The 17,873-nt window shown below is 42.3% G+C and overlaps 1 protein-coding gene across 3 annotated transcripts in view; it reads left to right on the forward strand.

Annotated features, from left to right (window-relative positions):
- Positions 1-11,533, forward strand: part of fmnl2a (formin-like 2a) — a 75,098-nt gene extending 63,565 nt beyond the window's left edge. The window contains exons 22-27 of one of the 3 annotated variants that reach the window (XM_079519096.1): positions 737-900; positions 1,235-1,336; positions 5,213-5,308; positions 6,194-6,314; positions 7,250-7,371; positions 9,797-11,533. In XM_079519096.1, the coding sequence (XP_079375222.1) occupies positions 737-900; positions 1,235-1,336; positions 5,213-5,308; positions 6,194-6,314; positions 7,250-7,341 (575 nt within the window). In that variant the 3' untranslated portion in view covers positions 7,342-7,371; positions 9,797-11,533. Of the gene's footprint in view, positions 1-736; positions 901-1,234; positions 1,337-5,212; positions 5,309-6,193; positions 6,315-7,249; positions 7,372-9,048; positions 9,096-9,796 lie in introns of all 3 variants that reach the window. The other 2 variants (XM_079519097.1, XM_079519095.1) reach the window with 2 other exon arrangements.
- Positions 11,534-17,873: the final 6,340 nt, after the last annotated feature.

Here is a 17,873-nt window from a genome sequence, read left to right on the forward strand (position 1 = left end):
CGTTTGATATTTGGCTCTCTCGCCGACTGGACATCGTACAGTATGAACTGGGTTGCGACCGCACACCATGAGGTCCTGTATTACAGCCAATGAGAGCACAGGACAGCTGTGCTCACTCACACTGTCTGTCTGTCTGTCTGTCTGTCTGTCTGTCTGTCTGTCTGTCGACTTTTGGACCCATCGTGCGCTGTGTGTGTACACACATACGGAGAGAGAGAGTTATTTAATGAAAATCTAGATTTAACGTCCTGTCTCGCTATAGCGCACGCCGCACGTAGGCTATCCTACTATCACAAACAATTCGCCCTGTTTAGCCTGGCTATTCCTGTGTGTGTGGCGTGCACAGAGAGAGAGAGACGGCCAGCGTCGGTCTTGCGCTTGTATCACGGTATCCTGCACGTGCGTGAGATGTCAAAATGAATTGGAATAAAAAACAAATTATGTATCGGTTCTGGATCGCATCTTGGTGAACTCTTGCAGTGTGTGATGCCTAGTCGGCGACCAATTGTTTAGTGTGAAAGCCACAAAGATATAATGACATAAAAAAAAGACAGACAACTTTAAAACTCCTACAGTGTGTAGGGGCCATTAGTTAACTTGGTTGACCGGTGTCCCCCAGTGGTCTTTTTGTCCCTCTACACCAAATGTCTTCTAATACTTTGGTGAATGTTTGCCTATTTTTGACTGTTTGCCTAATACTGTATACTGTAATAACAATAATCTTTATTGTTGCCAGTGTCGCTGGAGAATGTCCTCCTAGATGTGAGGGAGCTGCAGCGAGGCTTGGAGCTGACCAAGAGAGAGTACAGCATGCACGGTCACAACACCATGCTCAAAGACTTCATCGCACTCAATGAGGGCAAGCTCAAGAAGCTGCAGGAGGATGCCAAGATTGCACAGGTGACCTCTGCGTGCTCACGTTGTCTTGTAACAGGACGGGCACAAAAAAAAAAGAACATTAAAAGTATGTGATAAAAGCTCCTAATGTAATACAATCATGAGCGCAGGCCAGTGCCCAATGGGCACCGCTGTAGAGGCTCCAACAGGCATCGCTCTAGTGTAACTAATTATGGCTCATATTGTTGAGAAAAGTGTTACATTGTAATAATGTCAGTATCATGTCCAGTATCATGGTCAATATTGAGTCATTATCAAGGGCAGTATCATGGTCAGTGTCTTATTTTATTATTTATTTTATGTGTTTTATCATCTGATTTTGTGTTGTCTTTGAAAGGATGCCTTTGATGAAGCAGTGAAGTTCTTTGGGGAGAATGCCAAAACTACGCCTCCTTCTGTCTTCTTCCCAGTGTTTGTGCGGTTTGTCAAGGCCTATAGGGTGAGACACACACACACACATACACACACACACACACACACACACACACACACACACACACACACACACACACACACACACACACACACACACACACACACACACACACACACACACACACACACACCTGACCAACCAATAGCCTGTAGGCATATCAGCCTTTCTTATGTCAATAACTCAATATAGCCTCAAGCAGTCTCTGGGGAAGGTCATTCTGTGGCTACAGGGACAATCTGTTATGGTTCAATGTGTTCAAGCCTCTGTCTGTGTGCGCATGCATACATTTAGTTTTGCTGCCCTTTAATCTATGCTGCTTCCTATAGTGGTTCCTTGTCACCTATGGTGCTTCCTATGGTGCTTCCCTGTCACCTATGGTGCTTCCTATGGTGGTTCCCTGTCACCTATGGTGCTTCCTATGGTGGTTCCCTGTCACCTATGGTGGTTCCCTGTCACCTATGGTGCTTCCTATGGTGGTTCCCTGTCACCTATGGTGCTTCCTATAGTGGTTCTCTGTCACCTATGGTGGTTCCCTGTCACCTATGGTGCTTCCTATGGTGGTTCCCTGTCACCTATGGTGCTTCCTATGGTGGTTCCCTGTCACCTATGGTGCTTCCTATGGTGGTTCCCTGTCACCTATGGTGCTTCCTATAGTGGTTCCTTGTCACCTATGGTGCTTCCTATGGTGGTTCCCTGTCACCTATGGTGCTTCCTATGGTGGTTCCCTGTCACCTATGGTGCTTCTTGTGTATGTGTTACTAGACATTGGCTCTGTATGCACTCTGTGATAAGCAGGCGTATAAAAGGAATATGTTGTGTGTACATATGTATATATGGAGACACAATGACCAGTATGTCTGTGTTTTTCTTTAACAGTGGTAGAGTTGTTAATTTGCATGAAAGAAGTGTGGTTAAACGCTGGGTAATTTCTTCCTGCAGCATGAAGGTACAGAGACACAGAATGGTCAGCTCCATCTCAGCAGCACAGCAGGACATCTGGTGGTCAGGGATATAATGCACGTTACCATAAGATGGAGCTAAAACAGGCCAAACAGTACTTGAGTCAAAGTACAGATACTCCTGGTCAACTAAGCTCAACTACAATAACTTACCATAGCACTTGCCCTAGCCTCGACAACCTTACAGGCGTATGCAAAGGCTCAACTTATGTAACTTACAGTAGATAGCATTTTATGTAGACATAGCACTCTATAGTGTATATGCATAGTTTCATTATATTCCATTGTTAGGTTCTTAGTGTACATATGATTATTGATGACTATTTTTTATGTATCTGAGAGGCGAAGAGGTGGTGGAGTTAGTTGCTTTAGCAGACAGTTTGAGGGTCCAATGGAGTTAAGAGGTTTTCTCTGAAGCATTTTTTACTACTTTTCATTGGTTCGACACACAGGTGTAAAGGGTGTTCAATACCACTGATTCATGCAATAAAACAAGCCCAAATTGATTAAATCAATCCAGCTACATTATTATTTTCTGCGGGGGTCCGCTATAACTGCCTCTGTGTCAGTTTCAGCGCAGTAGTTTAGGTAGGAACCAAAATTCTCTAAGGCGGAACTATTGTGTTCTGAGCCGTTTGTTTCCGCCCAGACAACCAGCTGGACTAGAGGACTACTGGACCAGAGTAATATAGTAAGAGTGGCGACACTAGCGACTCCCATTGTAACAATGGAATTCGGAAGTGCTCATTCTATCTCAATGGGATAGTTCCAGCCATAGGAGCAATGTTTGGAACTATAGCCCATAGGCACCAAAGCGTGTCGCTACTCTCCTACTCTACACTCTGTACTGGACTAGCTTGCACATCGATTATAGACTCTGCTTGCTATTGCATAGCAAAAACCTAAAAAATGGAGTTAGGTGGTTTCCTCCCGACAGCAATGTTCCCTTCCTAGACATAATAGTGGAGTTAAAACTTAGTACAATATTCATCTATTTTTGGATACTTGACTTTCAATCCATTGTTTCAAATACTCAAGTTAACCACAGATGCTCAAAAAACATACTTAAAGGACCACTTCACCCAATTTTAACCTATATTCACTAATGCTCATAATATGGTTTGGTGCCATTTTTGTCTACTCACTCTGTGTCTCAGAGGAGGGCTATGGACAGTTGAGAAGTCTGTATGCAGGTTTGGTCATTTCAAACCCCTCCTCCTCTGAGACACAGACTGGTACACAGTACCATTGAAAATGGGTGAAGTGGTCCTTTAAGTTCATTACTGTCCACCACTGGTGCTAAAACAGTTTAGGAAATGACTCAGGCAGACATAAAACAGAAACAAAGTGACGCATGCAGAGTTCATTGAGCACATCGAGTTATCAGTAAGCGGGTTAGATCTGAATGTACTGTTCAGAATTGTCAAGGTTACACAGACACACTGTTATTATGGGTCATAAGCTTCTTAAAATGAATGCAACATTGGCCACACAGTTTGTATGGTATCAATAAGGGAAGAGTAATCATCAATCACAGTTCAACAAAAGGATCAGTGCACAGAGTAACAAGGTACTCTATACATTTTGAACAACAAGGTGCTCTATACATTTTGAACAACAAGGTGCTCTATACATTTTGAACAAGGTGCTCTATACATTTTGAACAAGGTGCTCTATACATTTTGAACAACATTGTGCTCTATACATTTTAAACAACAAGGTGCTCTATACATTTTGAACAACAAGGTGCTCTATACATTTTGAACAGCAAGGTGCTCTATACATTTTGAACTTTGACAAAAAGCAGATTCCATGGCACCCTTTAGGAACCACTGGTCTTGGTCTAGGCTGATTATACCACTAGAAAGGTGGAAGTAGGATTGACTGTACATGTACCCTTCATAAATTAATGTTTTCAGTCTCAAAGAAATTTACAAATGAGTACACTTTGAGGGTACATTCGCAGAAATTGTGTTTCTTTTTTTGAGGGGCACTAGCCCCAGGGTGTAGAGTAGGAGAGTAGCGACACGCTTTGATCTCGCCGCAAAGCGGGTGCCTATGGGCTATAGTTCCAAACATTGCTCCTATAGCTGGAACTATCCCATTGAGATAGAATGAGCACTTCCGCAATCATTTGTTACAATGGGAGTCAACGCTAGTCTCTTACTATATCACTCTGACTAGCCCTAACCTGACTCTGACAGATTGCAGAAGCTTTCTTCACACCCCTCCTATGCCCAGCTCTGTGTATTTGTGTGAACACAAACATTGGCTTGTGATTGGCTGATCACCCCATATAGCGAGGATTTGATTGGCTGAGCAAAGTACATATTGAAGATAAAAGTGAAGACGTCAAAAGTGATTTGCTGGAATGACTTTTGTGATGATTTGATTGGCTGAGCACGGAATGTGATGTATGATGATAAGAGCACCCCTCACTTCACACGAGTGTGATTACAAGTAAATGGCATGCAAAGAAAACAATTATGAAAGTGATACAAGGAATAATGAACCAGCATCTGTTCATGACTGGTCGGTATCCAAAAGGTTATTCTGGGAGATAATAACCGGGAACAAATAAATATGTAAGAAAGCTGCTTGTATATACAATATACCAAGAACTATTTGCATGCACATGTACATTGATTTGACAATGCTAACATACAATATGACAAGACTTTATGCACATGTACATTTGATTGTTTGTTTTCTTGCTCTTTTTTGCACTCTCTCCCTTTCTTTAATATTTTTACGTTTTTATTACTATTCTACTATTATTATCGTCTATGCTGCTGCATTGTCGGAAGGAAGCCAAACCAAAATAAGTTTTACTCTTATGTACCTGTACACAAGATGTAAGAGTAAGAATATCTCCTACGATTGCCCTATATTTGACCCTTTGTGTGTCTGTGTCCCGCAGCAAGCAGAGGATGACAACGAGCACAGGAAGAGGCAGCAGGAGCTGATGATGGAGAAACTTTTGGAACAAGAGGCCATGATGGAGGAGAACCAGAAGGTAAGTCTCACTTCTCCCCCACCCCTTTGCCCTTCCCTCATAACTCCTCATTCCCATTCCCGTTGCCAATGCCCATCCTTACTTATGGAACATGCTGGATCAAGCATGCCAACAGGAAAGCTGTCTCCACTGATCTCCCCTCCATCCCTCCCTCCTGGACCAGGATTAGCTGGGTGCTGGCTGCCTAGTTTGTTGTAGTTCTATTGGGCTCTGCAGCCTCCCTGGGCACCCTGCTGGGGCACATTACATCAAGTCAGGATCAGCAATTACACTACATAAGTGGTCTCATTAACACACAACACACGAGGGCACACATACACACACACACTCAACCACTTAGGGCTGGATGAATTCACTGTAACGGATGAATACAAGCAAAACAGCTGGGAGAGACATTTCAAAATGAGTGTGTACAATTATTTTATTTTAACTATTTTTGATGACGATCTTAAATTCACTAGATGCCAATGTGAAGTTACAGAGAACACATACTGTAGTAACCGATCGAACAGCATTGTCAAATTCTGTTCTAAGATTATCTACCAGTATGTATAGCTGTAGCGAACAGCTCTCGGCAGGCAGAGGAAAGCACTGCATGTGCACGCACAAGGTACATTCCCAGCGCCATGCCGAGTTGCTGTAGTCTCCAATGTGGGGGGGGAAAAGCTCCCATAAAAACATAGTGTGTGTGTGTGTGTGTGTGTGTGTGTGTGTGTGTGTGTGTGTGTGTGTGTGTGTGTGTGTGTGTGTGTGTGTGTGTGTGTGTGTGTGTGTGTGTGTGTGTGTGTGTGTGTGTGTGTGTGTGTGTGTGTGTGTGTGTGTGTGTGTGTGTGTGTGTGTGTGTGTGTGTGTGTGTGTGTGTGTGTGACTGTGTGCGTGCATCAGTCTCCATCCAAGAACAAGCGGCAGCAGCAAGAGTTGATCCATGAGCTCAGGAAGAAGCAGGTGAAGGACAGCCGTCACGTCTACGAAGGCAAAGACGGAGCAATCGAGGACATCATTACAGGTAACGTGACCTGGGCCAGGCTCCAATCTGGACAGACATACAGTCACAGACACACACACACACACACACACACACACACACGCACACACACACAAACTGACATGTACACACACACACACACACACACACACACACAAACTGACATGTACACACAGTGCACACACAGGACGCTCTGCATGCAGGTTCTCTCCTGTGCTCTAGATTCGGTCATTAACGTGGGAGATTAACCACTAACACAAGAATGCTCTTCTCAAGAAGGCTCTTTTTAATTAAGCCGTCGTCTGGTGTTTCAAAAACCGAAGGCTTTATTTAACATTAATCACAGCGTACAAATCCAGCTAATCTAATGACATTCTGATCTAGCTCAAATGTGTCATCTTTATCTGCTTGTTGTTGCTGCTTTGTTAACACCATCCACATACAGGGGTCAGGCTGTGTCTAGGTCCTAGAACATTAATTGATTTTGCATTCCACCATGGACCGTTTTGTCTGTAGAGAATGAAAAATTACATCTTTTATTTACTGAGAAGCAGTGAAAACGTGCCTCAGGGGTATTGTAAATCTATTACTAGAGGTAGAGTCCCAGGCAATTAAAATTCAGAGTAAGCCTAATAATACACTCACCAGTCTGTGTAACAATAAAACATCTGTTACGGAATGACCATTGACTAAATTATGTTAACACTTTGTGTTTAATAATCTCACTAAGGTTAGTTTACTAGCAGCCCACAAGGCCCCTTTTTATAGAACATAACCCCGCTAGAATGTGTAGAACATTCTAGATTGTATAGAAATTTGCCATGCTCTGGATGCTGTTTTGAGGGTATTTGCTTAGTGCTAACCAGTGCTAAACCCTCTCTTGTAGCATTCTGCTTTCTTATACTGTTTGTGTCTTGTCTTGTCTGTGGCTGTTTTCCCTGTTGTTCTCAATGCAGTGTTGAAGACAGTGCCATTTACCGCCCGCACAGCCAAACGTGGCTCTCGGTTCTTCTGCGAACCCGCACTCAATGAGGAGTACCATTACTAAGCTTATAGAACTCTCTCTCTCTTCCGAAAGGTTGCTGGAACACAACGTTCTATCTTTTTTTTAATCTTCTCTATCTTTATCTTCATACCACCATGTGTGCTCCATCACTTTCTCTCCTCATAACTGCCTCTTCACTCACACACCTGGAACCTGTTTGTATTATGCGTGATGCAGCCCCACCATGGTTCTTGAGACAATCTCGTGTGTGTGTGTGTGTGTGTGTGTGCGCGTGCAAGTGCAAGTGCATGCCTGACTGTGTGGGTGTCTTTCCCTCTAAGCATGAGGAGTTGGAGGGATAGCAGTTGTGATGGTGGTGGGGCAACTGTTTTCTCTCTTACCTTGCATGACCTGTGTCATAAATTCATTATCATTGTGTGTATTATCAACTACTGCAGTGCAAACCATAATGTCACAGCAGGAACAGTCTCCAACCAAGGTCACCATATCTGTGCAAGCAGGAGAGGAAGATTGGTGAAAAATAACTTTCTTTAAAATAATGGAACATTAAAGTAAGCTGATAGGCACCATCTAGTGGTGACAAAGTAAATAACATGAATAAAACAGAGCTTCCTGCTTTGATGTTTTGATCACCAGGAACAGATAATTTAGGGTAAAGATGAGAAAAAGTGATAGTAAGGCATGATGTTTAGTTTCAGTCATCATTGCGTTATATTCATATTCAATGATTTAATTTTCCAATATTCCAAAGCTAGTACAGCTGCACTCACAAATTCACTGAGACAATACTGCCTGTGGCATTATAAGTTGCGTTCATGTATTAATGTCTCCATGAAAACGGTGTGATTGTCTCAATCACAATTTTTATTATTGAAGATGTTTTGGCTTTATTGCATGTCAATTGCTTTTCCGCACCCCCCTACCCACAATGCATCCCTCTTCACCTAATTTGTGCTAGGCTGTGCCTCCTGCTTCTCCTTCCAGTGACATGACTTTCTGTAAACAAGCAGGCTAGAGCCATATTATTTACTGATGCATGCTTTTCTTTTTTTGAAGTCCAGTACTGCTTTTTAAATCTAAATATATTCTCACTGTGTGCCACTAACATACAGCCAGGTAATTCCACTGAATTACCATTCTTGTGGTGAACTGTTCTTACTCACTCACATTTTTCACATTACTTGGCTGCATGCATGCTTTTGGATGTTTTTTTGGTCAAGGTGCTATTGAAAGTTCTATGTTGTCTTTCTTTTGGAACCATGTTTGTGTAGCGCTCTCATCGCACTTTGAAACGGGCTCTTACTTTGCCATGCTGGTAGCCACTCAGCAAAGCAGTCTGGGTTTAGACTTTAGAGACAGAAAAAAAAGAACCAAGCTTTGATCTCCTCTCTTCCTGTGTGCCAGCTGTATCAGTTAACCACTCACCTCTCCTGTCCTTGTCACTGCTGCCCCGCTCTGGCCCAGCCCCAGAAACCTGCTTTGCTCGCTCAGCAGATCTCTCTCTGTTATGCCTAATCTATGCCCCGTTGCATGACTGCGTCACACGCCAAAAATAGCAGACCTACAAGCTCAAAACGTGTCACATCCACAATACGTTGTGAACGTGTAGGTCGGCTATTTTTGTTGTGCGACGAAGAAATGAATCAGGCTTTAGTTCACTGTGAAAAAAACCCCACTTAGGGTGACATTCTCCCGTTCACCCTGACCATCTCCTTTTGTAATGTCCATTTTGTTCTTCTCTTCATCTAGCCCTAAAGAAGAATAATATTACTAAATTTCCCAATACCTACTCGAGGGTAAGGACCGCCTCCAATAGCACCTCTGTGGTGGTTGATGTGTCCTAAACCCGGCAAGCAACTCTTCATTACCTCCCTTCTCCTCTCTCTCCCTCTCTCTTACCTCTGAAGTATTTCCACCTCCTTTTACCTCTCATTCTCTCCCCTATTTACTATAATACTGTATGTCATAATGTAGTGTATTTATGACTGTTTGGAATTGCCAGTCTACATTTGTTAACCACATGAACCCTAACATCCATTTTCTAGGCATGTCACAATAGGCGAACATCCACGTTGTGACTTGTTGAGCTTGTAAATGAGCTATTTTCGGCAAACAATTTGACGTAGAGGCAAAAAAGTATAACACCTATAGGGTTCACAAAGTGTATAGGGTTTAAGTGGTTAACATAATACACTTTTTTATGGGGAGCATTTGCTAAAGCAGAGTTCAGTTTACGGATATCAATAGTAAGGCTATAAAATTGAAATCCCCATCAGGCCAGTCTGATTTTATACCATGTTGAGAAGTGTCGCTTAGGAAAACAAAAAAATAATAATTCTTACGCAAAGTCGACACTTTGCTGAAGAATTAGTACCTTTTTTTTTTGCGTAGAACCCAAGCTGCTTTGGTTGACTGGCTGCCAGCCCTGAGCCTCTGGGCTTGTGAAAAAGGTCTGACAAGATGATTGACAGTTATTTTATTCCCGCCTCCTCCGCAGATCTGAGGAATCAGCCTTACAGGCGAGCAGACGGGGTGCGGCGGAGCGTCAGGAGACGCTTTGACGATCAGAACTTACGGCCGGTGGTGAACACCGAGGTGGTCTTGTGACGAGGGAACAGTGCATGTGCTAAAGGGGGGAGAAAAGGATGGTTAATGAGAGGGAGAATAGAAGACGAGGATGGACGTGGAGAGAAGGATGATGCTGAGAGCGTAGTAGCAACCATAGAGATGATTATGTACTGTATATATATACTACATAAGAATACATGTGATGTTATTCCATGTCTGTGGTGTGTAGCAGCAGCTTCTCACGATGAAGGAAGGAAACCTAAAACAGAAGTGTCTTAATGGTTCACTATAAGAACCTTAGACAAGCCAAGTGCCTGAACTGATTCTTTTTTTCTTTTGCGATTCAGTGTCATTTTGTCATGCGTTTGTCCAATGACTGTCTGTTTTTATTACTGTCACTTCAAGCAATACAATGTGACCAGGCTTTAACTATAGCACTCCTGTGACATGTTGAACTGGACACAGTGGTCTGAAAACAAAGAGCGGACACAAAGAAAACGTACATAGAATGCAATAGTAGATATGTTTCTCCTAGCAAAATAATATTTCACTTTTAGTAATGTATATGAAAGGCCATTGGTACCTTGCATTCCAGTGCTACTGGTATTTCGCCTGGTGCTGCACTAACATTTACACGCACAGAAAGAAGAAAAAGATAATTTGTTTTTCAAGACTTTAAAGAGCTTGTGAACCCTTCAGGGGAGATGGACAACAGCAGTGATCCAAAACTGAAATTTGAATGACGTACTTGTCTTCAGCAAGTACAAAAGACCACAAAGAAATGGCAAAGATAGACTGTACAGAGAAAGTGATCCAATTAAATTAAAAATACCAGGCTAATGTGATTGTGAACTGTAGAAAGCAAGGCCTCGCTATGAGTGCATATTGACATCTCATTCATCAGTGTTACTATGGTTAGTGGACCAAGCCGTGAACTCTTAGCTCCATATCTATAAAGCCTAGGCTGTCTGCTAAAGTAGAAGTAATGTGCCGTCCATTTCAAACACCAACGCTGCCACAGTACAGCATTTTGGTTGAATGGTTTCTAAGATAAAATTGGGTTCATGGTCTTTATGAGAGTTTCTAAAAGGACTTACACTAATGGTGTACACTTCCAGCCAAGCGTAGACACACTGAGACCTACTTGGTGATTAATTGTGAAAACTGGATCTCAAGTTTGCTTTTTAAAACTCTTAAAAAGCTAATTGGAATCTAGGCAACCGTCTACTCACCCTTTTGTAATTTTGATGTATAGTATTTAACCACTGAAAACGGTTTCCTTTTACCACTTGTTTTCCCATTTGACATGGTCGTTTGTGACAGCACCTAAATGTTAAAGCCATGGTAAAACAAGTTTTCTAAATGTACAGATATTTTGCTACTTTTTTTTTTCTTTTTTACTTAACTCCATTACCGAAAGGTTAATATTGTACATATGTTTAAACAAAGTTTTCAACGCCCTGTGCTATACAATTTGAATGTTATTTTAACTTATAGTTTGTTTCCATTTTTGTATATTTAATTAAGCCAAAAAACTTTGGCTTAAGCCATTAACAAAGAGCCTAGCATGCTAATTAGATTTGCCTTAGCCATGGTGCTCGAGGCACTGGACCGCTGAAATTGCTGTTGAGGGTGTGTCACAGAGCAATATCAAACCAGTTGGATACATCTACAATATATTCCAATGTACCTGTAATTCCGCACATTGCCGTTAATGTTCCATTGTATGATTGCTACACATTGTAATGCTAATTTTAAATTCTATTAGGCTGGTGATGTTTTGTGATATACCCTCTCTGGACCATAATATCTATTGAAGCATGTTCATCTCTGATTTGCTTTAACTGTCTATATCTGCATCATTCCTCTGACTGGATAATACTGGCATGTCTTGTTTTCTCATCAGAAATGTATTTTAGGCATTGTGTGCTCATTACAGAATACTTTAAAATAACATGTCTTTTTTTAGGTTATGAGATTTTCAATGAATATGATCAAATAAACTATTTACAATGAATATTTCATGCTGGTTTCTCGCCAAGATTGCCCCTTTGTTTCTGGTTGACAATAGTTCTGGCTATGTTTGAGTGGTTTAGAATTGCAAAAGCGCCCCCACCCACCAGGATATCACTTTACTTTGGCAGTAGCAGTGATGTAGTGGCAGCAATATAATACAAAAATGTGATTTGATATTGTCATTTTCCCATTTTCTACATTTGACTGCAACAGACCATTTGACTGCAATATCCCTTAGGCAACAGAATTGATACAAATCAATGCAAAAGCTATTGCTAGAGGAAATAGACCTCTTACACTTTCAGGGGACAGATTATGTGATAGGAATACTCGTTAAAGGACCACTTCACCACTTTTCAACCTATCTTCATATAATTGGTCCTCAGTAATAATCATGATGAAATGGCACAATTCTTTTCTACTCAGTCTGTCTCATAGGAGGGCTGTGGGCAGTTCCGTCCTCCAGTGACATAATCAATGGGGAATCCAAGCTAATAGAAACTGCAGGCTTTCTAGTCCTGAAAATTTGCATTGCGAAAATGGAAGCCATTGTTCTCACGATAATAAAAATATATCTGCCTAACGATGATGTCACTGGAGGACGCGTCTCTGAACTGCCCACAGCCCTCGTATGAGACACAGACTTGAGTAGGAAAAAAATTGTACCATTTTATCATTACTATGAAGATAAGTGGTGAAGTGGTCCTTTAATATACACTGCTATGACGTGAATAATGGTGTTCATATTAATGATCAACATAATACATATCAAGCTGTCAATTTACGAGAACCTCATTTGAAAGCTAGATTATTTACATTCTGTATATTTCACGCTTAACATTCTAAATGGGGGTCCAAGTTTATTCCGCAGTGTTTAATATCAGTAGCCGACAGGAAATAAACTTGGACCCAAGCTGTTCCCTAGCAACGCAATTCCACTGACAAGATCTATTAGCCCACACACTAAGCAGAGATGCAATGTACTGACAAGTCTTTCATAGACCTGGATACCCAGTACTGTTACAGTAAGTCTTGGTGACAGCTGCTGACATTAAAACAAAAAATATAAACCGGATTACCATTTTGTGATTTATTTCAGGTCACTGTAGACTAGAGACAAAACCAAGGGTAGAGAGGAGAGACGTGCAAGACCAATCGGGTCATCGCACTCCGAACACAATACAAGTGAAATACTGCCTGAGCCTTAAAGGACCACTTCACCACTTTTCAACATCTCTTCATATAATTGGTCCTCACTAATGTTCATGATAAAACACCACCATTTTTTCCTACTCAGTCTGTGTCTCATAGGAGGGCTTTGGGCAGTTCGGACACCCGTCCACCAGTGACATCATTAGGCAGATTTTTTTTAAACAAGATTTGTTTTAAAATATATTTAGATTGTTATTATCGTGAGAACGATGGCTTCAACTTTTGCATTGCAACTTTTCAGGAAAAGAAAGCCTGCCGTTTCTATTAGCTTGGATTCACCATCGATGATGTCACTGGTGGACGGGTTTCTGAACTGCCCACAGCCTTCCTATGAGACACAGACTGAGTAGGAAAAAATGGTGGTATTTTATCATGAACATTAGTTAGGACCAATTATAGGAAGAGAAGTTGAAAAGTGGTGAAGTGGTCCTTTAAGGCTCGTACATACTCTAGTTTGAGGTGATAATTTATCACCTCAAACTGGAGTATGAATAGGCCTTAACTCCTAATTTACTTTTTGATGGGAGTCTGACTCTTTCACTTGTGACTTGAACCTGTGACCTTCTCCTCACCAGGCAGTCAGTCACTATCCATTCACCTATGGCTGTCTATTTTATTCACTGTGGTTCTCAAACATTTTCATGTGAAGGACCCCCAGATTGATATGTATTTATTTGGTCACAGACCCTCATGTGAAAAGATGTATTTATATTTATATTGTATTTATATTTAAAAAAAAATTAAGTATCCAAAATTTGGCAAGATAGGGTATTGTCAAAGCCAGGAATCGAACCTGCAACCTCTTGTTTCTAAGCCCCATATACTGTACACTGGCAGCCAAATCTAGCCTGAATCAGATCTGTGCCATATCTAGAATGGAATCGTTCTGTCCACCGTAAATGGAATCTTTGAAATGTTTCATAGTTTTAGAACTATAGTGTTTTCAAATTTGAGACATTTATAATGGGGCTCAATGGCAGATATTGGCACGTCAAAAAAGCACTTTCACCTAGAAACTCCATTCACACTTTTTATAATTCAGCTTACTGTGGAGACACATGCTGGAACTTTTGACTTTGAAATGTTTTGCAGTTTCTGAGTTATTTAACTTAAACGCCCAATGCATTCTCAATGGCAATAGCACAAACTTTGGTATGCTACTAGTCCTACATACTTACACCTGGAAACCCCATTCAAACCTATTTAGGTTCCTCTTACGGTGGACATGTTTGCCTGAAAAGGAATCTTTGAAATGTTTCATAGTTTTAGAAATATAGTGCTTTCAAATTTGAGAAATCTATAATGGGGCTCAATGGCAGCTCTATGGCACGTCAAAAAGTCACTTTCACCTAGAAACTCCATTCACACTTTTTATAATTCAGCTTACTGTGGGCACACATGCTGGAACTTTTTACTTTGAAATGTTTTGCAGTTTCTGAGTTATTTAACGTAAACGCCCAATGTATTGTCAATGGCAATAGCACAAACTTTGGCATGCTACTAGTCCTACATACTTACACCTAGAAACCCCATTCAAACCTATTTAGGTTCATCTTACGGTAGACATGTTTGGCTGAAAATGAACTAGTCCTACATACTTACACCTAGAAACCCCATTCAAACCTATTTAGGTTCATCTTACGGTAGACATGTTTGGCTGAAAATGAATCTTTCAAATGTTTCATAGTTTTAGAAATATAGTGCTTTCAAATTTGAGAAATGTATAATGGGGCTCAATGGCAGATTTTGGCAGGTCAAAAAATCACTTTCACCTAGGAACTCCATTCGCAATTTTTATAATTCAGTTTACTGTGGAGACACATGCAACTTTTTACTTTGAAATGTTTTGTAGTTATTTAACTAAAACGCCCAATGCATTCTCAATGGCAATAGCACAAACTTTGGCATGCTACTATAGTCCTACATACTTACACCTAGAAACCCCATTCAAACCTATTTAGGTTCATCTTACGGTGGACATGTTTGCCTGAAAAGGAATCTTTGAAATGTTTCATAGTTTTATAATAGTGCTTTCAAATTTGATAATGGGGCTCAATGGCAGATAGTGGCACGTCAAAAAGTCACTTTCACCTAGAAACTCCATTCATACTTTTTATAATTCAGCGGACTATGGAGACACATGCTGGAACCTTTTACCTTGAATTGTTTTGTAGTTTCGGAGTTTCCGTATTTTTTTCAAATTCTCAAAACTATGGCTTATATCCCATGGTCAAAAATGATGAAAAACGAGGATTTGAAAAAAATCACTCCGAAAATCACTCCGAGACCATGGGCTATAGTCCATGGTCTCGGAGTGATTTTCGTCTTTTTTTCAAATCCTCAAAAATTATGAAAAACAGCATGCTATAGGCCTAGTATGCCGTCCGAGGCCATGGGCTATAAATTATGCAAAAGTGTGACGCAAAAGTGTGACGCAAAAGCGTGACGAAAAAGCTGTATACTGTATGCAACTGTTCTTAGCATGAGCAACCAGCTATATGAAGCTGAATATGAAACTGTTCTAAGCATGAGCAACCAGCTATATGAAGCTGTATATGCGACTGATCTTAAGCATGAACAACGAGCTGTATGAACTTGAAGCTGTATGTGCAACTATAGCATGCAGTTTTTCATCATTTTTGAGGATTTGAAAAAAAGACGAAAATCACTCCGAGACCATGGACTATAGCCCATGGTCTCGGAGTGATTTTCGTCTTTTTTTCAAATCCTCGTTTTTCACATTTTTGACCATGGGCTACAGCCCTTCTCGAACGGCATTGTCACGATATCAGTCTGTTGCACACTTTTACTGTGTAGTGATGTCCTAGTGTTTCCTGTTTTCCCTAGTTACTGTTTCCTGTGTTGTCTCACCTCCCTGTGATTACTAGTTTTCTCCACCTGTGTCCTGTTAGTCTCCTAGCCAATCCCAGTGTTGATTGTTTGTTCTGTTCACCTGTGTATTGTGATCCCTGTCTACTTAAACCCTCAGTTCCTTTTGTTCCCTGCTTGACTATAGATGTTGTTATGGTGTTCTGTTCCCGTTATGTTCACCTAGTGTTTTCATTATAATAAATACTTTAATTTGACGTTCTCTGCTCCTGCCTGTCTGTTCAGCATTTTGGGTCCTATGTTACTTGTCATAAGTCGCACCGTGACAGTATAGTCAAGCCAAAGAATGGACCCAGCAGAACAGAGACTTTTCCAGCAAAAGGTGGATGAATTTGACACTGTTGTGACGTGCCTCATCACCTCAGCTCCCGATCAGTGTGCTGAATTTGAAAAAATGATTTCGACCCAGCAGCAATGGTTCCAGGAGCGGCCATGGGTGAGCCACTTTGTACCTCACATTAACATAGTCCGTGAGAGGCTAAAGGACTTTCGTCACGCCACCTCAGTTACACCTGCTCCTCACTCTGTCAGGCTTGGTATCATGAGCTTGCAACCAGCATGCTCCCATCCTGCTCCTGAGAATACCCAGCCCATGATGGACCTGCTCAGCTATTTCCAGAGCAGGGTGAAGATCCCTGTCTATTCTGACCCAGAGTCTGAAGACGACCCATATCTAGGCACCAGCTTGGCTTTTGGAGGTCCTCGTGGGGCTGGTGCTCACAACATTGCTTTGGGTCGTGTTGCAACTTCTCCCAGTGTCCCTCCGAAGCCTCATAAGAGGTCTGGTCGCCACCGCTCTCGTCGTCACCGGCGCACTCAATTCCCAGTGATGCAGATTCGCCGCCGTCCAGCGACGCCGAGACGCGGCCACCGCCGCCCAGCGACGCCGAGACGCGGCCACCGCCGCCCAGCGACGCCGAGACGTGGCCACCGCCGACCAGCGATGCAGACGCACACTGCGACGCCCAAGTGCCGCCCCTGGCACACGATGCCCTGATGCCGCCGCAGCTCCGCACCGCAGAGCCTCTGCCGCCACAGCTCAGCACTACTGAGGCTGTGCTGCCGTCTAGTGCTAGTACAGATGCTCCTCTGTTGCTACCTGCGCCCTCGTCAGCGGACAGCCTGCCTGAGGCCCTGTCCACTTTCTTTGCTGACACCCTTTCTGAACCTTCAGAATTGCCACCTATCGCTCTACAGAGGTCTGTCTGTACCTAGCCCCCCTACTCCTGTTTCCCAGCCTGCTGTTTTCCCAACTGCCAGGCCTTTTGTTCCCCAGGTCTCTGGCCCTCGGCTTCCTCAGACTCTTGCCCCTCCACAGCCCCCTCTGTTCAGCTCTGGAGTTCCATGCCCCTGGTTTGGTTGGTCCACCAACTAGCCCATTGACTATTCTCCCTGTTTGTCTGTCGGCCTGTCTCCCGGTTTGTATGTCTGCGTGTCTGTCTGCCAGTATGCTTGTGCGTTTGTTTGCTCCCCAGTCCTTTTGTCCTAATCTGTTTACCCACCTGTTGTGTCAGACTGCATGTTTGTCTGCCTGTTTTACTGTCTGTCAGTTAGTTTGTTTGTCTCTTGGTTTGTCTCAGTTTGTGCCTGTCTGTTTGTCTGTGAGCTTGTCTGCGTGTCTCCCCACCTGCCTGTCTGTGTGACTCCTTGTTTAGCCCTGCCTAGAGCCAGTCCATTGTTCTGTTCCTATTTGTTTTGAGCTTGTAGATCTGTTATTTTTGCTTTTGTCCTACCAGTGCTGTGCTGTGCCCGAGACCATGGACTATAGCCCATGGTCTTGGAGTGATTTTCGTCTTTTTTTTCAAATCCTTGTTTTTCATCATTTTTGACCATGGGCTATAGCCCATCTCGAACGGCATACTATAGCATGCCGTTTTTCATCATTTGTG

The sequence above is a fragment of the Electrona antarctica genome (assembly GCF_951216825.1).
Source record: "Electrona antarctica genome assembly, chromosome: 13".
NCBI lineage: Eukaryota > Metazoa > Chordata > Actinopteri > Myctophiformes > Myctophidae > Electrona > Electrona antarctica.